General features: G+C 46.0%; 2 protein-coding genes across 4 annotated transcripts in view; one reads left to right on the plus strand and one right to left on the minus strand.

The window, feature by feature from the left end:
- CHTF18 (chromosome transmission fidelity factor 18) overlaps positions 1–4,194 on the minus strand; it is a 23,727-nt gene extending 19,533 nt beyond the window's left edge. Inside the window, exons 1-4 of one of the 3 annotated variants that reach the window (XM_061599566.1) lie at positions 4,061–4,194; positions 3,716–3,826; positions 1,843–2,109; positions 914–1,061 (exon numbers count right to left, since the gene is read on the minus strand). In XM_061599566.1, the coding sequence (XP_061455550.1) occupies positions 914–1,061; positions 1,843–2,109; positions 3,716–3,806 (506 nt within the window). In that variant the 5' untranslated portion in view covers positions 3,807–3,826; positions 4,061–4,194. The other 2 variants (XM_061599565.1, XM_061599564.1) reach the window with 2 other exon arrangements.
- Positions 4,104–17,381, plus strand: RPUSD1 (RNA pseudouridine synthase domain containing 1). The gene is made up of 6 exons (XM_061599567.1): positions 4,104–4,227; positions 6,009–6,207; positions 7,465–7,588; positions 8,201–8,303; positions 9,393–9,494; positions 10,652–17,381. Exons 2-6 carry the CDS (start codon positions 6,026–6,028, stop codon positions 11,056–11,058), a joined length of 918 nt encoding a protein of 305 aa, XP_061455551.1. The 5' UTR covers positions 4,104–4,227; positions 6,009–6,025; the 3' UTR covers positions 11,059–17,381.
- Positions 17,382–21,716: the final 4,335 nt, after the last annotated feature.

Below are 21,716 nucleotides of genomic sequence, written 5' to 3' on the forward strand. Positions count from 1 at the left end.
CTATGAATCCATGACCTCCAATAGCATCTGTCATGAACCACCCTGTTCAGATCTTGCAAGTTCAGGTCTGTGGCTTCCTTTATGGCAATAAAATACAAGAAACAAATAAACAAACAAGCAATTACAAATCGTAATGCTACAACAGGCAGAAAAATCATTAAGCGGTCCGCCAAGACCATCACCAGTTTTCAACTGGTCCGCGGGGACAAAAAAAAGTTTGGGAACCCCTGGCGAAGACGCTACTGAGCGAGACGGACCATTCAGCAAAAGGCAGCTCTCTACGTTCCAACCGTCACTCTGAGGACAACAGCCTTGGGGACGGGGGGCGGGGGTGGTCAGTTGATCTGCAAAGCCGTGTTACGTCCCTCCCTGTAAGCGACCAGCTGGAGGAACCGCATGGTGCTGGGGGCATTACTGTTGAGAATTAGCCTGTGATCCGTTTTTATTACGTTCTACTTGTATGCATTGTTTAGATCTGACTTCCGTTGTTGCACATCGCTCGGAGACCCTTGCGGAAGAAGGCAACAAATAATACTCATATTAATAAATAACGCGACAGCCTTGCTTGGAAGTCACCAGGGAGCCAGTTAAGCCACTTGGCCATCCGTACCCCCACCCCAGTGCCTAGCTTTAGGTACTTGATAAATACTAAAAATAACAACTATTACTCCAGAACCCAACCTGGTGCCCTCCAGATGTTTAGAACTGTGACTCCCACAATTCTTGGCTGTTGGCCCTGCACGCTGGGGCTGATGGGAGTTTCAGCCCCAAAGTCCTGGAGTGCAGCCGGTCGGGGAAGGCTGCTCAAGGACTCCAGCAGCATGGCTAATACTGAGATTTTGAAAGCTGTGCAACAAGGGCAAGTTATCAGGGCAAGTAACATGTCCCTCCCTTCCCGGCCTGGGGCGTTAACCTTGCATCCTGCAGTTCTGAGCCGGTGGCCGGGGGAAGAGGAGGAGCGACTCCATTCTGCGGTGGATCTGTCACGGCTTCCACTGCCTCCACCCCGAAGTCCAGCTTCTTCACAGCTTCGAGCCGCCTTTGCCGCTTTGGCTTTGGAGCTGTCGGACCCGAAAGGGCAGGGAGGGAACAAAAAAGGAACAGCTCTTACACCAATGTGGTCTGCTGGCCTTGAAAGGGACGACATGCCCCAGCAGGAAGAAAATGGGCACCGGAGGGGATTTCTAACGCAGCCTTCTACCTGCCACGCTCACTGCCGGGGAAGGCTCCTGGCTCCGTGGTAGGGCATCTGCTTACATGCAGCAGCTCCCAGCTGCAACCCCCGATGGCATCTCCAGTGAGGACTGGGAAGGCCTCCAGAGGAAGGAAGGCACTCCAGAGGGCCACGGCCACTCTGTGTAGACCAGGGAGGGGGAATCTGTGGCTTCCAAATATTATTGGATTCCAGCTCCCTTCAGCCCCAGCCAGCATGGCCAACAGCCAGGGACGATGGGAGTTGCAGTCCAACTCATATCTGCTCTACTGGGGCCCAGCGTCGTTCTGTGTGAGCTGAGAGTGTAACCTAGATGGGAACCTAATGCTCCTTCACACCTATGTTATTATAGGGACAGCGTTGTACAGTGATTAGAGTCTCAGAATAGGACAGTGGAGACTCAGGTTTGAATCCCCCACTTCTCCATGGAGTGATCTTCGGCCAGCAATTCTCCCTCAGCCTAACTTACTTCGCAGGATTGTTGTGACAATAAAGTGGAAGACCAAAGAACCCGCTTTGCTGCCTTGAGCCCCAGGAAATAAACTCCCCCCCCCGAACACTTTGCAAACCTATTTCAAGCAAATTGCCATTCCTTGTACAGAAAACTCACAACGCCCAGCAAAACCTACTATGAGTAGCATCAGCCTCTTGGAGAAGCAGATTCCGAGGGATTTCTGGATCTGCCACAAGGGGTTCCAGCTCCTCAGAGTTCAGGCCAATACTGCTGATAGCCTCTTTGGCGAAGCCCTGACCCCGGGAAGTCTTTTGCAGGCCTGGGCGGCTGGCTTCAGGGCTGGAGTCCTTAACCAAATCCCCGGCAGAGAGCGCCTCTTCAAACGTCCGCTTTCTGCTTCGGAACTCAGAGACTTTATGGGATGATGCCTGAGGCACTTTTTCTGAAAGGAAAGGAGATGAAAAAGCAGAGAAGACATTACTTGGCTCATATATTTAAGAGAAAAGTAGTTCGGGCAGTATCTGTTATGAGCCTTCAGAAAGCAGCGTGGGCCCTCTGTTAGGTAATTTAGAGATTGGATGTTAAAAAAGAGCTTGTATGAAATTTGCGAACAGCAGCGTGAATCTTGGTAGCACCAAAAATACAAATCTTTTTATTTTCATCTTATAAAGCCATACAATAAACCAGGGGTCACCAATGTGGGTGCCAGTGGCCATCAGTACCTGCAATGGTGCCCATGAAAGATCTTGGTAAATATCCCCATAAAAATCCACAATGAATAAGAGGCTGTAACAGCCCAGTCTTATGTATGCTTACTCATAAGTCCTCAGAAGTTACATCCAACAGGCCTTACACCCAGAGTGTCCTGAATCAAGTCTGTGTCTGTGTTGGAATTACTTTTTAATATGTTTTTACACATCTGTGTTGTTTTTTAAAGATGTCTTGAAAGCTTTTAAAAAAAATGTTTTTAAAGATGTTTTGCTTTGATGCATTTTAAGATCTGGTTTTATGATGTTTTAAAGTGTTTTTAGTGCTTTTGTCTGCTGTCCTGGGCTCCTGCTGGGAGGAAGGGCAGGATATGGATCAAATAATAAATAAATATCAGGAAGTCCGTGCTGGCTCTGGCATCAAGCCACTGGGGCAGGTCTGCCTCCCCTTCCTCTGCCTCCCCCTCCCCACCATGCTGAATTTTAGACTGGGACTTCTTTGGGGCAGGGACCTGGCCCCTGGGCAGTGGTGACACTATCCAAATAATTAAATGGTCACATCGTTCTTGGCAGGGCTGGTGCCAGGCATGACTGAGCCCTTGGCCATCAGCCTGCCCCGGACCCATGGCACCTATCTGCACGTGCCACCTATTTCTCCCGCTGGAGTATATTCTGGTCACGCTGTGCGCATGCATGCCATCAACAAAGATGGCAACGGAGGCATCAGCCTCTTAGGGAAGCCTCAGCTGCCAGCTTGGTTGATGGCAGGCATGTGAGCACAAGGTGGCCAGCATTCACCACAATGGGAGAGGTAGGTGGGGTGTGCAGATGGGTGTTGCAGGACTTAGTTGTAGGTGGGGTGTCTGGGAGCTTCCTCTGTGATCCGCAGCTGGGTTGGGAGCAGATGCTGCTGCAGATTGTGGAACAGGAACACTACCCACCCACTCTAAGGTGGGACCCTTCAAGGGCCCTTGATCAGGGCCTGCCCTGGCCACCCTCTGGCGCCTGCCCTGGCTCTTGGCCTCAGTGCTCCATGCTGTTCTGCAAAGTGGGGGCAACAATTCATACCATGCAAGTTCTGGTAAGAATTATAAAATGTGTCACCAGGAGAGCTCCCTTAAAGCCCTATATAAATTGTAAACTTTATTAAAACAATCGTTTGGAATATAAAATCTCCATCGTGATCATCTTTCATTTACACATTTAAACATATTAGGGTGGGCACAGGTTTACTGGGTAAATGCAGCTGCAAAAATGCGACATCTTCCCCCCCCCGCTCATTTCCACCTGTCCTCTTCAAGCCTGGCCTTTGCCCTCCAAGAGCACCCCACGGTCCCCCACCTTCCAGCTCAGCCAGCACCTCCAGCTCGTCCGCAAACTGATCCTCAAATTCATCTTCGATGCCGTACAGCTCGGGCTCATCTTCTTCCATCAGCGGAACGTCCCTCTCTCCTTTGCAAGGCGGTGAAAATAAATGAAAAAGAACAAATAACGCTGTTTTGGGTTATATATTTGATGCATGCAACAAAAGAAAAGCAACCTCCCCCCCCCCAAAAAACCCCAACCAAAACACCGGGACCCCTTTTGCAATTGCAAATGTTACTTTTGCAACAGCCCAGCTGACTTTCCTTTTTTTCTTTGCAAACTACGCGCGCGCCCTTCCAGTTCCGGGTGAGCGTTCCATACTTGCGGGGCCGGGGAAGGCGCTGATTGGCTGTCTGGCTGTCTGGCCGGCCCCCTCCTCACGCGCTCCCTGGCCCGGGACTGCCGGCTACAATGTAGAGCCGTCGCGCGCCTCTCCCCGGCGCAGCGCCCGCAACACTGGCTCGCTCGCGCCTGGCGCAAAGTTGCAGGTCGGTCGATCCATCCGCCCGGCGCGGTGCAGTTCTTGGCCGACTGTGCGCGCTCCCTGCATGCGTGCGTGGGATAGGCAGGAAGGGCGCTTGAGGCTCCGCAATTTTGCAAGCCTCCCCGTGCAAAATTGATCTTTTTTGGAGGGAGGTGTTTGCCGATGGGGTGCATGTTCTGGCCCCTTAATTGTCATGACGTTTGCCGTGGGGAAGAAGCCTGCAGCCTTTTTTACCCCAAAGGGGAGGGAGAACCGAGCAGGAACCCTTCTCTGGAGGGGCTGTTCAAAACAGCCAGAGCGTGACACGAGAATGGCAAGAGCTGGCCTTCGGTGCACCCCCTGTCCCCATCCTCTGTCGTCTGCGAGTTGTGTGAAGAACCCAACAGGGAAGTCACTTGAGCGTCGCCTAAAAAAGACTGCAAAATAATAGCAAAATATGCCTATAGTTATGTATACATGCACAGTTTGAAATGTAATTTAAAAACAGAAGCACAAAGCGGGCGACCCTAGTGGGGGGTAACTGTGGCCAGCGGGTGAGCTGGATTAAGCTCAGCCTGTTGCCAAGGTGCTCATTGTGGGTGGGCAACTTCAGCGCCCCTCTCACTAGAACTGTGCTTTTTAATTAAACTGAAGTTCATAAAAGAAATTGCTCATTGTTGGTTAGCTATCCTGTTTTGTTAAGGAATTTCCATCTTGCTTCCAAAGATGTTCAAGGCCGCTAAATAAAAACAACCCAGAAAGCAATCAAACCATAAAACAAGATATGAAAGCAGGAAATATAAAAGGGAGAGGCAATAACAAATTCACCCGCAAGCACCAGACCAGCTAAATGCGGCTACAGTATTCTCAATGGAAGGACAGGGAATTTGTGCAGTTTCACCACCCCACACCTAAGAAAGTTGGTGTGATAGACAGAAATGACTCACTTGCCCATCTTAGGATGGACAGGTTAAAAGATCTGGAAAAAAAGATTGGGCCTTTAGGTCAGAAGGTAGATGAGTACCTACTGGTAGATCTCTGGGGGATCTGCAGTAGATCAGCAAGGGTTTCGGACTCCCAATCGTTAATCGCAACAAGAAAAATTATATTTCTCTCCAAACTTATGGTCCTAAGAAGAGCTTGCTGGATCAGGCCAAAGGGGGCCTATCTAGGCCAGCATCCTGGTTTCACAGTGGCCAACCAGATGCCCCAACGGGAAGCCCAAAAGCAGGACCTGAGTGTGAGAGCAGCTCTCTCTGCTCTCTCTTGCTTTAATCTATACAAAATTCCTTTAGGGCAGCCTTCGCCAAAACTAGTGCCCTCCAGATGTTTTCAACTGCAGATGGGAGTTGTAGTCCAAAACATGACCATGTTGGCTGGGGCTGATGGGAGTTGTAGTCAAAAACAGCCAGAGGGCACCTTGTCGTCTAAGAACATTGCAAGATAAACCCGTACTATTATACCTCTTATTGCAGATTTGGAATTGAGGCGGGAGAGACTGCTTTGTCCAAGGCTGCCTAGTGATTTCAGGGTCTGGGTGAGGGCGTTTCTGATTTGTAGCTCAGCCTCATTGCCACCGTGCACTTAAATGCACCTCTGACGCTTGTCATCAGGGCTTTATCCAAACCCAGGCTTTACTTCTGTACCCATCCGCATCACAGCGCCGATGAGCATGTGCAGAGTGCTTTACTTCTCCCACTGAATAACCCCAAACAGCCTCCCAAGCATTTGCTTCTAGCTCAGAGCGGGAACCAGCGCTTTCCACTTGAGAAGCTAAGAACCACGTCTCTCTCCTCTGCTCCAAAGGGTCCGCCTCCGCCGCGATGGAGCCAGTGAGCATTGATAACCTCTCCATTCTGTACCAAAGCACCGACTTCATTGTGGTCAACAAACACTGGGACGTCCGCATTGACAGCAAAATGTGGTACGAAAAGCTCACCCTGCAGAGTCAGCTGAAATACCGCTTCCCTGAGCTCGCCGACCCCGACACTTACTACGGCTTCCGGTGAGCGATGTGGGGAGAAAAAGGGGCTTTGGTGGGCAGGATTGTTGGTCCTGAACCTTGGGAGACCTTGGGTTGTTTCCTTTGTCAGCTGTGGCCTCTCAGCCCCAGACACTCCCCTCATCTGTAAAATGGGAATTACGATGTACTGCTTTGCACGGCTGTTGTTATGGCAACAGTGTTGTGGGGCAGAACATTTTCCAGCGCTTCATTTCCCCCTGGACATTTTTCTGTTTGATAAGCTGATCAGTAACAGTGAATAGATGTCAATTGCAAATATGATATTAAGCAGGTTTGTCAGTTTTCAGAGTTTTTGGCTGTTGCCTATGAAATGCGGTTACAGTAAATATGCTATTTAGATGACTCTCTTGAGCCCTCCAGATGTTTATTTTGGTTTTTTTTATTACATTTTGTGCCCCACCTTTCTTTCACCAAGGAACCTAAGGCAGCATACATGGGATGGTCTCCCGGCCAGGCACTGACCAGACTCAGCCCTGCTTAGCTTCAGCAAGGATGTCGCTGAACTATATAACTCCCATCTTCCATAGCTATTATTGGCCATGCATGTTGGGGCAGATGGGAGTTCATATTCAAATCACCCTATGCAAATTCAGCTAATTTGCATAGGGAAACTTCCCAGTTCAATTTTTTAGGGAAACCCATGTCAATGGACTGCACACCAGGTCAAAAGTGCAAAGTGTTTTTCACTGTGAGAGGGAAAAGGCAAAGGCAGCTTTTTCAGACATTTATTTATTACCTTTCTTTCCACCATGGAAATCCAAGGCGGCTCACATGTGGTTCCCAGGCTGTCTCCCACCCAGGCACTGACCAGACCTGACAGGGAGCTGCCCTTCTGCCTTCAGACCATCGCCTGGGACTATGTACATTTGACTATATGGGATATATACAGATATATGGGTATATATGGGACTTTTATATTTACTAATATTAAAAAAGCACATTATTGATAAAGCTGTGCTCCTGCGTTTGGAAATTTTTCCCTCCGCTATATATTTTGCGAAGTTAGTGGTTTGCTTGCTATGGGTTTGTTGGGCACTTTTTAAGATACCATAACCAAATTCTGCATGATAGGCCCAGAGACCAAGGAGCGCGTTTTCTTCTGTGTCTGGATGCCATTTTGAATCAAGATGGCGGATGGAACCTTTCAAAACCGCACTGATTTTTTGGTTTCTGAGGATTTCCAGGCAATCTGGGCGTGAGGCTACTAGCAATAAATAAATTAATCTTCTGCTCGTCCAGGTTTTGCCATCAGCTGGATTTCTCCACCAGTGGGGCCCTTTGCGTGGCCCTCAACAAGGCAGCTGCTGGGAGCGCATACAAATGCTTCAAGGAACGGATGGTGACCAAGGCCTACCTGGCACTGGTAAGCTGCCGCATTCTTCAGGTTTGCTTCTAGCCTTTGCCCAGGTGAGGGGAAGGGCCATAGCTTCAGTGGCAGAACACCTGCTTTGCATGCAGAAGGTCCCAGGCTCCATCCCCAACGGTATCTCCAGATAGGGCTGGGAATGTCCCCCTGCCTGAAACTGTGGAGAGCTGCTGCCAGTCAGTGTAGTCAGTACTGAGTTAGGTGGACCAATGGCTTGACTCAGTATAAGGCAGCTGCCTATGTTTCTAGTGATGATTCATGCCCTGCCCTTCTATTTTTCAGAGGGGATGAAGGAGGTTGAAAAAGAATTCTGGGTTGCCAGGAACAGTCCCCTTAGGCCATCAAATGCCTGGTTAGACAAAAAATGTTTTAAAATTCCTCCAAAGTCATTAGTGACAGAAACAGACACACCTCACCGGGAAAGATATTCTACAGGCAGGAAGCCACCACTGAAAAGGCCTTGTTGTAGGTCAATGCCAACCAGGTAGACCCTGAGTCCAAGATGGTTGAAGGCACTCTTTTAGAGATTTGGTCCCAAGTATCTTGCACTTTTTATGTATTGCGCTGCACTTCAGGGCGTTGCTACAAAATGCATCTTCTGCTTGGCAGGTGAGGGGCCATGTTCAGGAGGCGAAGATGACAATCCATTACGCCATTGGGAAGAACACGACAGAAGGCTTGACCCACATGATGTGCACTGAAGGGACTCAGGGTAGGCTTGCTTGTTTCGCGCTAAGCTCTCGCTCTGCCTCATTGAGTCTGCACAACACCTCCTGCCCTCCGTCTTGTAATTGTCCAGTCTTGGCACAGGATCAGCCCTCTATGGGGTCTGGAGGTGGCAGGCTGGGCTGAGCCGGAGGACTGATGTGCGGGGTAGCGTCCCACTTAAAGTCATGAATCAGGATTTGAAGGCAGAGTCAAGTTCTTCAGGACCCTGGACAGGTCCCAGGGGAGGGAGAGAAAGAGAGAGACTTGTTCCCATAAATTGGGTTGAGGAAATGAGCTTGCTTCAGGCAGCAGGCCCCATTTCAGAGACAGTGCTTAACCATGGTTAGCAGCACTAACTGTGGTTTGTTGTGTTAAACCTGGTTAAGATATCAAATACATAGCTTTACTTGCCAAGCAAATCCTTTGCCCCCAGAGGGCACGAATAAGGGATACCAGTCAGATCGGCTTGTCACCTTGCAAGCAGAGACTGGGAACCTGCCATAAACCATGGTTTGCTCAAGACGAATGCCTCAAACCATGGTTTGCAAATCCATTTTAAACCATGGCTTCATATCCTGGTTTGTGGCCAATTCTTTACTGTGGTTTATGTATTCAGAAAAAATACTTAAGCTTGTTAAGAAAAATAACAATGGTTTAGTGTTATGTCTGCACTGGGCCTAGATGGGGTGAGCCACTATGTCTCTGCTTCAGCCCACTCCTCTGGCTGTAACCTGGGCTAACAATACTGGTCTACTTTCAGGAGCTGTTGTAAGGAACAGCTCCTAGTAAAAACACCTCTGTCCTACAGAGTTCATTGAAACTTACCACCGTTTTAAGGTGCACAGGTTTTGCAGGCTTGGAGAAATGTATGCAAAATTATTTGACAGCTTATAACCAGGGTAGTCAACCTGGTGCTTTGCAGATGATGTTAGACTCCCAACTCCCATCAGCCCAAGCCAGCATAGCCAATGATTAGGGATGATGGATGTTGTAGGGTAAAAACATCCTGAGGGTACCACGTCAGCTGCTGCTGGCATCCTGGGGAAAAAATGCTAGATAGATATTATTAATAACAACCCCTAACTTCTAACAGGTTGTGAGAACCCCAAACCTTGCCAGTCAGAGCTAACAGTACTGGAACATGGCCTTTATAGCGGCGATCCAGCGACAAAAGTGCTCCTGCAGCCATTTACAGGTAAGGATTCTTGCCCTTCCTTTGAACGTGATCCCTGGGACGGCTGAGGCCTTTCCAGTGGTGCAACATGTCTGTCTATTTCCTGGGTGTTAACCAAGCTAGCCCTTTCCACTGGGGTCAGTTTCCCACTCCTCTGTGCTCTTGTTGCTACTCTTCCACTAAGCTGTGGCTGTTCCCTAGGGAAGAGCTCTGTGGGTCCGTGTAAGAGCATCTGCTTTGCATGCAGAAGATCTCAGCTTCAGTCCCCGATGGCATCTCCAGGTGAGGTTGGGAGACACCCTGGAGAGCCCCTGCCACTCAGTGAGACAGTACTGAGCTAGAGGGCCCCGCTTATATGGCGGGTTCCATTCCGGACCCCCGCCGTAAAGCGGAAATCGCCGTAAAGCGGAACCCCATTCACTATAATGGGCCGCGTCACGCAAAAATGACATGAAAACGGCGCAAAAGAGAAAAAAAAACTTTAAAATTGAAAATGAAAGCCGCTGCATAAGTGGAACGCCTTAAAGCGGAATGCCGTAAAGTGGGGCCCTACTGTATGTTTGTTGATTGGTTGATTGATTAGATTGATTAGTTGCTTGAGGTCTCCCAAGTGACCTACAACCTTGTTAAAAACAAAAGTAAATAGATCATACCATAAAACGAAATAATAAAACAACCCACAGCCACACCCCCATACAGCCACAGAAAGTTGTGGCAGCACACTAATACAGGTAACATCATCTGAGTCTATCAGATTCCTGGGGCGAAAGGTATGTCTTTACCTGCTGCCAAAAAGAAGTCAATGAAGGTGCCAGGAGGACCTCACTGGGAAGCATATTCCACAGATGGGGAGCCACCACTGAAAGGGCCCCCTCCCTTGTCACCACCCTCTGAGCCTCCCTAAGAGGGGGACCTGGAGAAGGGCCTCAGAGGACGACCTGGGGGTTTCTCATCAGAAGAGGCGTTCCAGAAAAGATTGGGTTTCTGAGGTGTAAAAGCTTTATAGGTTAAAATCAGCATTTTGAATTGGGCTTGGAAGCGTTCAGGCCGCCGGTGTAACTGGAACGGGATTGGTGTCACATGGTCTGTTGGCACAGTGTCACTGCTGGAATTGCATGAAATGTTTGACGTCTCAGCCTCAAAACAGAGATCTTGCTGTGCTCCCTCTCCCCACTCAGGAAGAACCCACCAGCTCCGGGTCCACTGCAGCGCCATTGGCCACCCGGTAGTCGGTGACTTTACGTACAGCTTTAAGAAGGACAGCGGCCCTTACCGCATGATGCTCCATGCCTACTACTTGCGCATCCCGACCGGCAAGGAGCTAATCGAGGTGAGTGCACCGGACCCGTTTGTCCCCGCCTTGGACAGCAACTGGGCCCCTCAGCACACCATCCACCGGCTGGACGAGCTGATCCAAGAACTGAGAGACCGGAGCGCCCTGGCGGCGGAGGAAGAGAGGCAGGGAAATGGGCTTGGCACCCCAATCCCTGAGATCCCAGAGGAAGGCAAGACCCCGGAGACACAAGAGGAGGAGCCGCCACGAGGCACCTGTGAGCAGTGGCTTTCCGAGTGGGCCCTGGATTGAGGTTGCCACGGGCCCCTTCCGGTTGAGGAACTTGTACCTTTTACTGCCACTGTGGATCTGGGCAGAGGCTTCCCCTAGTGGATCCCGGGCCAAAGCCTGTCTTGTTGTTCTCTCTCACCATTCCCTGGAAATGCCCCTGCGAGGGTCATGCTCCCAGACTGGAATTTGACCATATGCCTGATGAGCTTTTTAATTGTGGGCCCTCAAGCTGGCTCATTTCATTCGCCGGATGGGAAAGCCGGGCCAAGTTTGGGCCCTGATATTGACACTGAAGACACTCGATTGACGCAATTGGGCACCGTCTTGGCTCACAAACTCCCAGGGCGATGTCCAACCAAGGCCGCATCTCCACCATGCTTTTAAAGCAGCATCATACCACTTTGAACAGTTGTGGCTTTCCCCAAAAGATCCTGGGAACTGTCGTTTGTGACCCCCCCTCCCATTCCTCATCACAGAGCTGTAATTCCCAGAGTGCCTTGGGAAGAGAGACTGATTGTTAAACCACTCTGAGAACTGTGGTTAACAAACCAGTTCCTTTGAGGAAGCCACAGCAGTTTAAAGTGGTATAATGTTCACCGTACGTTTAAAGCAGAGAGAGAGAATATGGCTGACCTTACTTACCATTGAAAAGCATGCCTTTGCCAATTTTAAAACAACGGCCTCAAATGTCTGCATGTTACACGGATGTGTGTGCGTGTGCATGTTTGGATTCCAGCTTTTACCTGTCCTGCAGTGGCATTTCTGGGGCATTGTCATATCTGCTCCACAAATTTTTATTTTTGAAAATACCACCTTTGAGTTCATTTTGTTGCAGGGAAGGTTTTGGGATGACCTTAAATTAGGTTGCCATCGTGGTGCCCATGAGCACAGTGGTGCCCTTGAGGTCTTCTCATCGTGCCTGCAAAGCTTTGGAGCAGCCCCCTTCCCTCTGCCTCCTTTGCCATGAGCTGCTGAGGGTGGCTGATTCCTGCTCCCTTGGAAAGCACACAGAGCTGAAGTTGGAAGTTGGAAGAGTGACGCTGTTGGCCACTGCCCCTTTCAGCTGCATGTGCTTTCCAAAGATCAGATGAATTCTGCTGGACCTGATCTTTACCCAGATCCCTTTGGAAAAAGATGTATGTTCATGGGCACGTTCCCTCTCTGTTTGGAAATGGGGGGTCTAATCGGGGGGAGTAGGGAGAGTAGCTACCAGATGGGCAGCTGCCCACAGCACTTGCTCAAAAATCCAAATGTCTGTAGGCCTAAAAAGATTGGCGATCCCTGCCTTAAATTTACACACACACACACACCACTCTCTTCCTCCCCCAACATTAGCCCTACCTCAAGGGTGGTTCCCTAGAGGGCCAGATCTATATCTGCCCTACCCCTGGGGGACCAAATTTGCCAGGTAGGCGGGGCCACCTCCTGTCATTTACCTGTCGCTAAAATGATGTCAGATGACGAGGCTCCTCTAAGGGCAATTCCCACCTTCTCCCAGGGCTTGCTCACGAAGGTTGTGCGTTGAAGCTCCTCCTGCTTAAGACAGAGGGAGGTGGGCTGTTGCTCCATTTTAGCAGGGAGGTTCCAGGCAAAGCCCTGCATGATCCTGGAGCGTGGCATGCGCCACTGTCCATCAGTTGCTGGAGCATGCCATAATCCACATCGGGAGCTCACTGTAAGCTCCCAATAGTTCCTTTGAAGCTGTGACGGTACCACCCCCATACCTGATGACACACATGATGCCAGGTGGGCGTGGTTTGCCAGGAGTGGTCTAGAGGGCCACACTGGAACTTCTAGGAGGCCGCAGTTGACCTGCAGGCTCGAGGTTCCCCATGACTGCTGTAGCTCATGAAGCAGGCTTCATGTTCTTTGACTCCTGGTTGGTGCCTAGAGACCCAAGCAGTCACAAGGCATGTAATTTTCCATTTTGGCACAGAAACCAGGGCTGTGGAGTCGGCACACCAAACCTTCGACTCCGACTCCTCTATTTTTCTACTGTCCGACTCCGACTCCACCCAAAATTGCTTCCAACTCCACAGCCCTGGAAAGGGCTGTAAATGTCTTTTTAAATTGGAAGCTCTGATAAGAGCATTTTTATCCCTGCCTGAATATGCGCTGATCTTGGCATCACAGCATTTGTCTTCATCTGGGTCCTGTGGCATACACGGACACACAAAATGTTTTCCATCTTGAGTTATGGTGAAATGCTCAACTACAGCTGACTTCATGGGAAGCTTCTTTGACATTTTGAATTTATATTTTAAAAAAATTGTCAATCAAAATTTGAGTCGGAACATTTCTACCGACTCCGACTCCACCCAAAATTGCTCCTGACTCTGACTCCACAGCCCTGTCAGAAACATGTTCTTTTCCACCATTCGTTTATTTTGAAACAGATGAAGTATCTTGTCTTCACGGCTAGGCTTGAAAATGTGCCTTATGAGAGGGTTCCAGGGAGTTGCGAATGGGAGTCTCGCATTGCATGCAGATCCTGTCTCCATGCTTCTGCATGTTTCTGCATGCTTCTGCATGTTGCGTCTCTTTTCCTTGCAAATTTCCTTGTGAAACCTCTTAAAACCTTGCCAATGTTTTGAAAAAAGGATGTTGCATCCAAGTGTAGAGCATGCCATGAATGTTTGTGCACATTATGTCATGCAAGCAGAATTTAAGCCAATCCCAGAATTTGTAAGCTACGCTGTGGATATATTAAAAAACACCTGCTGCCCATTTTGCCAGCCCACTAAACTTATATTTGATGTGGGAGGCTTGGGGCGTTTCTCACCACTAGAGGGCGCTGCTTATATAAAGATAGCCTGGATTCTGTGGCTGCAATCCTTAAAACACATTTTTGTTTGGAAAGAATAAATCACACTGAAATAATTAATCCCCCCTCCAAAAAATGTGCAAAGGATTCTTAAGACTTTAATAGAATCTTAGAAGGAGGAGAGCAAGGGGGTGCCTCATAGAAAAAAGGAAGATTTGAAATGGATGAGCTGTCAGATTTAAGGCTGAAATTTTGTATTGTAGACTACAAATTTTGTATTGTAGATTACAAATGTCACATTTTGGGTGCTTGACAGTGTGTGACTAGAGATGTAAAATTTCAGGAAATTTTGAAGTCATGGAAAAAAATTTTTTCCCTTTTTCCCCTGAAAAAAACAATTTTTTGGAAAAATTGAAAAAATGCAATATTAGCACTTTTTACAGATTCAAAGTCACTTTGTTACTTCAGGAATATAAAATGTAATTATGTACAAGTTGGTTTGGCATAAAATTATCACATTTGGTATATGAAAAGTACATTTTATTCAAACAATTATTACAAATTGAATTTACTTTTTAAAATTTTTCCTTTTTTTGGTAACAAATGGAGCTAGAAGCTTCATTTTTTCCCCATTTTTTGGGAAAAAAGAGCCTTTAGGGAAAAAAATGGTTTTCTCCCAAAATTTTCTGTTTTTTTTCCTGGGCCTTCCTATCTCTATGTGTGACATCGATTGGTTTAATCAGTTGAGAGCCTAACCCTAAGCATGTTTACTCAGAAGAAAGTCCCACCATATTGCTGGAGTAAGTATGGATAGGATTGTGGCATCAATTGTTTAATACAGGCTCCCTCAACCAGCTGCTTTCTAGATGCTTTGGACTACAACTCGCATCATCCCCAGCCAGCATGGCATCGTGATGCTGGGGTTCATGGGAGTTGTAGTCCAAAACATCTGGAGGGCACCAGGTTGGGAAGGGCTGGTTGAGTTGATTAATTCCTGTGCAAATGATCATGGTGTTCCACATGGTTTATTTTTTCTTATTTATTACACCTACCCACCGTTACGAATGCACTAACTTAGAGGAAATTACAAAGATCATTCCATATAATTGGGAGGAAATTTTTTTTAAAAAATCGGTGCCAATTACAGCTGCAGTCTGCTGCAAAAAGTCCGTGCCAGTCCAAAAAGATGGCGGACTGTCAAATTCAGTCAGAATCCGGTACTAAGTCTGATTTAGCAGATATTCTGTCCCACCCCTAGTAACTACTAAGAGAATAGGTGTACTACTGGTAAAAAATAGAGAAAAAGAAGCCCAGTGCTACTTTAATGTGCAGCCTGTCTTAATGTGAGCTCCCTGCTTAATCCCTGCTTCAGCTGAGCAACTCTTTACTAGTTGTGCAGGGGGAAAAACTAACTTGCATTAATATTGGCTTTAGTGGAGAAGTGTCCGATGAAATGCTGCCTGGGGCTGTTGCATATTCTGGACTGCTTTTCCTTGGAGCACATGATGCAACAAACCACCTTTCTCTTTATTTTGTTGCCAGTTGCATTCCTCTGTGTTGGAATTTGTTGCCACAAGATGTTGCTTAGGTGACTTTAATTAGATTAGAAAAAATTGTGGAGAAAAAGAGAATGTGTTGATCTCCAAGTGTCACTTGTTGGGGGGCAATCAAGGGAGAGGGTCATTACCCTCGTGGTCTGCTTGTGGGCTACTGTGGGAGGCAAGATGTTGAACTAGATGATCCAGAAAGATGGGTCCAAATGGGCATTGCTTCTTATGGAAAGGTGCTTGGTTACATGGTTAATAAAGCAATTAGCTCTTTGGCGGATGCTATATTGTAAATGAAACCCAAAAGCTGCTTATAGAGAAACTTAAAGGCACAAATCTTAGCAGCTCATGGTGTTTTCTTTTTTTTAGGTGAACAATTTTAATCCCCTCCAAATATGCAGAAATATCTTCCATGAACAGCTTGCACTAGACATTTATACTGTATCACATTCCTCAGTCTCCACTCATAAGCACCCATTACTCATTTAGAATCCCTTAAAATGAAGCTTGTTGTGTTTCTGATGATGCAATATTATGCCCCCGTGGTAAGGAAGATTGGTCTGTCTGTAATCGTGAGTGATTACCGGATCTCCCAGAAGATGGGAAAGAAATCTTCCGAAGTTGTTCTCAGGGTGCTCAAACTGTGGGTGGCTCAGTTAGCTGTGCATCTGCCATTGCCATGTCATCACTTTCTTTCCACCATAAAAATCCCCACTGAAGTTGTTCTCGTTTTGCAAATGTAGCAAAATCCATCTCTTTGCCCTTGTGCATGTTTTGTGACAAACTCTGTTTAAGCACATTGGAGAGAAGTTTTGGTTACATTGATATGCAGCAATTATCACATGATATGCAGCAATCATCTTGCCTGCTAAGTTACGCAACAGATGACGAGTGTCTTTTTACTAGTTTCTCAGAATGCCATACTGAGAGCAGGATTTGAATTGTGATTAATGATGAAACATATGGTTTAAAATTTATTTTTGCCTTTAAATTGGTTTTGTATGAACCTGAAATGGTTAACTGTTGCCAAAACTAAGTGAAACCATCTCAGTATTTTTTCCTGAGGGCCAAGCCACACAATTCCTTTCTGTCTCCCACAAGGTGATTTCTGAAATCCCTTCAAGGCACAGTAGCAAAGACACATCTCGTGAACGGATCCAGCCCACATGGTGGGGTCCTCATGCAGCCTATCAGGATTTCTGTCTGGTCCTAAGGGTTCAGGATGGGCTGTGTATCGCTGCCCTGTTTTCTGTCACAAAATCCCTGAGAGCTGTAACACCTGTCTAAACCTGGCCCTCTATCTACAAAATGAGTTTTGTGAAGGTTTAATATGTGGCGCTCCTTTTTAATGAGATTCACGTAGAATAGTTTTTGGACATACTTGATATTAGGCAAACAAAATAACTGTGCTGCAGTTAGAAAAGGGCTTTAAAAAAATAAGAATCACTTCATGAGGGGTAGGGGTGGGGGGAAAGCCTTGCGCCATCTCAGCTGAAGCTCAGACGGCATGATGCCGGACACTGAGCGCCATTTTGTGAGGGTTGTGTGCTTGATTGACGAGAGCCTGGCCTTTTTTCTAGTGTTGGGAAATAGGATGACTTCTGAATGCAACACAATTCCATCTTCGATGCTTCATTGACTAAACTGCAGAAAGAACCTTTCCTTTAGCATGTTCCAAAGTATTTGGGCTATTTTTGTTGGGCTATTTGGGCTGTGCTTTTATCCAATATTGCAAGGACAACTAGAAATGAATATATATTTTCGTTAACCTGATATTTTGCTAATTGCGAGATGGAGAGATCTATTTTAGGATAAAATGTTCACAATGGCCAATGCGCATTTTGACCTGTGGCATTACATGTGTTTCCATACATATTGTCACCCTGTGCTTCCAATTTGCATTGTCTGTACGTTGGTAACATAAATTAAAAGTGCTGTGATGTGGGATTTTTTTGTTTTGGAGGTTTCAAAATACTTCTTGTTATTGATTGTTTCACCTATGTGGACATTACTGAAATAAACCACTTGGGATAAACGTGGCCATTGTATCAGTGTCTTATTAATCTTACAGAGACAGGGGCACAGTGTACTTAAGTGGATGTAATGGAAAAATATATTCTCACTGGATTATTCAGTGAGTCAACCATAAGCTCTTTATTTTCACTCTGCCTTGCAACAAGCAGTTATTCATTACTGGTTTGTTGGAAGGTGCTTGGTTTACATTGTTAAAAAGCAATTAGTGCTGTCAAGTTACATTGTTAATGAGCTCAGTATGTACTGCAGTAGAAAGTTAGAGTTGAAACACACAGTCAGAAGAATCTCATGGCATACTTTTTGATAGACAGGATCATTTCAGACCACAGGTGGGGGACTACATCCTTGAACACTACTGTTTTTTAAAAGCTTGCAGTCAGAAAAGTAGCATGTCAGGAAGAAGACTATGTTAGAGAACCCTTCTCCCTGGTGTGTTAGCTTGCTACTTTCAGGGTGTCATTGTACTTCCTTTTAAACTTCATCCTCTCTTCTCCAGAACCGATTCTGATTCCTGTTCTCTGTGTTGAAACGAGAGACCTTTCTTTTTTACCCTTGATGTGATTGATGAATATGGTTATTTACAAAACTCCAGAGTCACTTTTCCAACACATTGAGGGCGTCCAAAGCAATACAATCAATGGAAATAATAATTTTAATTTGTGTATCAATTGGACAAAGCAGTTAGAATCACAGAGACCTCAAAGGTCATCAGGCCCAGCACCACCTGAGGCTGAGAGAGGCACTATACATTTAAAGCAGTATTATACCACTTACAACTGTTAATGCTTCCCCCAAATAATAGTGGGAACTGTCGTTTGTGAAGGGTGCTTAGAGTTGTTCAGAGATCCCTGTTCCCCTCCAAGAGCTAAAATTCCCAGAGTTCCCTGGGATGAGGGATTGATTGTTAAGCCGCCCTGAGAATGGTAGCTCTGTGAGTCTCCTAACAACTCTCAGCACCCTTAACAAACGTCAGTTCCCAGGATTCTTCGGGGGAAGCCATGACTGTCGAAAGTGGTATGACAACTGCTTTAAATGTATAGGGGCCAGAGAGTGGCTTGTGCTGGGTTCATAGCAGAGGCAGTCACAGCCTGTGGTAATCTCACGGATGCTCGCTTTCTCCTCCCCACATAGCGCAATGACTGCCCCACCTAAGATTCCAGGTGCCTGCAATGGGTATATTACATTCTAAACATAGTGTTCCTCTTGCCTCATTCCCTCCCCTCTGCCAGTTTCCTCCTTGCTACCTCCCGTGCAAGACCTCAGACCGCATTTGCTAACAGTTATGCCTTAGGGTCAAGTATCCACTGTAGGCCTGCTGCAACTGAGCACCCTTTTTTTTGGTTAGTTTGTCTGTTCCCAGCTGTGCAAAAAACAGGTCAAGTTCCTGTTTCCCTCGGCTGCGTTATGGACAAGTGGTTATGAGGATTTTGGCTGTCTGCACTTGTGTGAGCCTTTGGCCAAAGAGCCTCACAAAGCCAGCTGCTTCTGCAGAGGGAGGAAGTCAGGGCGACCCAAGGAATGGCAGGTCATGCTAGGAGTGGCCCGTAAAGAATGAGCCCCTACTGGCCAGGCCGGAATTCTCTGAAGCCAATGCAAACTTGGCCAACCTGCTCCGAAACTGGCGGGTTTCCCCATAGTGAGCAAGCTGAGGAAAATTCAACAAAGCAACGGCAGAACATAGAAAGTCTGACTCAGTGGAAGGCAGCCCTCTTACATTTGCTTTCATTGCAGATGAAGTGGGGAGCTGCTGCTGCTGCTGCAACAGAATGTTGCAGTGTGTCCACACTGCCTAGAAGGGAGTCAGGAAAATGGAATAAACTGCTGTCTGAATTAGGGATGGAAGGATCTGTCGGTTCTCTCAGTTTCTCCTGTTTCCAGTCTTCAGTTCTCCACATTTCTGCATTTTTTTAAAAGAAGACATTCTCACGAAAATTCGCCAGCATTTTAGTGTAAAGGATGGCAAATTTGATAGTTTTGCCTTTGAATGTAAACTGAATAGAATTTCTTGCCCATCTCTGGCTCTGAATGCAGCCTCAGAGTGTAAAGCTGAGCTATGAGGGGTGCAGCTTGGGAGAGTTCTGAGGGCCAAATCGGTTGGCTTGGAGGGCCGCACTCCGTCTCCAGGCCTGAGATCGCTCTCCCCTGTATTATGACTTGCCCCAACTTTCCTTCCCCATTCTGTGTCTCGACTGCTCTCAGCCACAGACACTAAACGGATAATTTGCATGACATTTTTCTCCTTGTATTTTTTTTAATACTTTTGTTAAAATACAACAATAACCTCATGCTCCAACGTTGGGTAAAGACACACCTTTTTGCCCGGGCCTTTGGGGGGGTGTTTGTGGGGGTGAAATGGTTTGGGGAGCGAAAAGATGTTTAATCTTACTGCACCCTTCATGTTGGCAAGTTTTATTTGCGCTTAATTAATGACCATGAGGTTTTACTTTTGAGTGATGGTTTATGATAGATGTATTGTTTGACAGAGCTTTGAATTCATGTGAATGTATGGTTTTACTGTTTATGTATTTTGCACTCTGGGATCTTCACATGAAAGGCAGGTTACAAATATGACAAAACACACAAGCAAAGTATTCTTTATAGAAGAAAAGGTTTCTTTTAATTTTGCAAACATCTATACTTCTGCATACCTGGAGAGACCTCTGGGTGACCTTGTTCTACTTTCAAACTACTAGCCACAATACGTCGTCCTCTTTTTTGGGAGAAAGAGGGAGATACCGCAACAGAGGTTTACGTGCCTCTCATCAAAAATGCCCCAACAACTTCCGATCCCCTCCATACGGTCTACGGAATAAACATTGATAGTTAATTTGTCACAAAGATGTCTAAACCACACAGAAACAAGAGTTTTGGAAAAAGGATTAACGTTTGTCCCCACTCCAAAACACGATCCAGTAGAAATTCGTTTAGAATTATTTCGTATTCTTAGAAACATCAGACTACGCCATTTTTTTGGAGAGACTTCTCAAATTACATCAGCTACTCCTTTTAAAAAACGGTCTTCACTCATGCCTCCAGGTCCCATAGATCCAGCTATCATTACATTCGAACGACTTATTAATGAAGAATTAACGAAATTAGAAGCAAACAACATACATCCATGGCATAATATAAGCAAAGAAGAACATCATGCTCTTACAGTATTATCAAAAGATCCTCAAATAGTTATCAAGCCGGCAGACAAAGGAGGTGCGATAGTGATTCAAGATGCTACAGTTTAGAAGTCAGAAATTTTACATCAACTGGCAGATAGTAATGCATACTGCCCATCTCCTTCCGATCCTACTCAAACCATTTTACGCCTCATAGGGAACATTTTAGAAGAAGGACTAAATTTGGGATACATAAGTGAAGAAGAAAACAAAATTTTATACAATAAAAATCCACGAGTACCAGTTTTTTACACACTTCCCAAAATACACAAGAACATTACACCACCTCCAGGACGACCTATAGTGTCTGGATGCAATTCGGTTTTAGAACCATTATCCCAATATGTTGATTTTTTTCTAAAACCTTTTGTACAAGAAATTCCTTCCTATGTAAGAGTTTCAGTAGATTTCATTAACAAAATACAACATCTACATGTGGAACCTGAAGACCTGCTAGTCACCATGGACGTTTGCTCTTTATATACTAATATCCCACAAGAATCAGCAATAAAGATTATAAGAGAAACTTTGGAAAAAAGATCAGATAAACATCCACCATCACATTTTTTATGTACTTTGGCTGAAATAGCTTTAGAAAAGAATTATTTTACTTTCAATAAAAAAATTTATTGGCAAATAACAGGTGTAGCCATGGGTTGCCCTATGGCACCAGAAGTGGCAAATTTGTTTATGGGAGATTATGAAAGGGAAATAACTAATTCTAGTCCATTCAAATCTAACATAAAATGCTGGCTTAGATACATAGATGATGTATTTCTTATTTGGACAGGAGCAAAAGAACAGCTATCAGACTTTTTGGTATGGGTAAATAATAAACATCCCAGTATAAAATTTGATTCAGTATATAGTGAAACAACTGTACATTTTTTAGATCTAAAAGTGATTAAATGTGGTCAACAACTTTCCACAACATTATACAAAAGTCTACGTATCTTCATTATGAAAGTTCACATCCAAAAATCATAAAAAATAATCTGCCCTATGGACAATTTCTTAGAATTAGACGGAATTGTAGTTCCAATAAAGAATTTATAGATCATTCACAGTCTTTAAAACAACAATTAATAAACAGAGGATATCCATCATCAAGAGTGGAAGAGAGCTTTAGATCAGCTTTACAACAAGATCGTACCACCCTTCTAG

The sequence above is a fragment of the Rhineura floridana genome, chromosome 17 (assembly GCF_030035675.1).
Source record: "Rhineura floridana isolate rRhiFlo1 chromosome 17, rRhiFlo1.hap2, whole genome shotgun sequence".
NCBI lineage: Eukaryota > Metazoa > Chordata > Lepidosauria > Squamata > Rhineuridae > Rhineura > Rhineura floridana.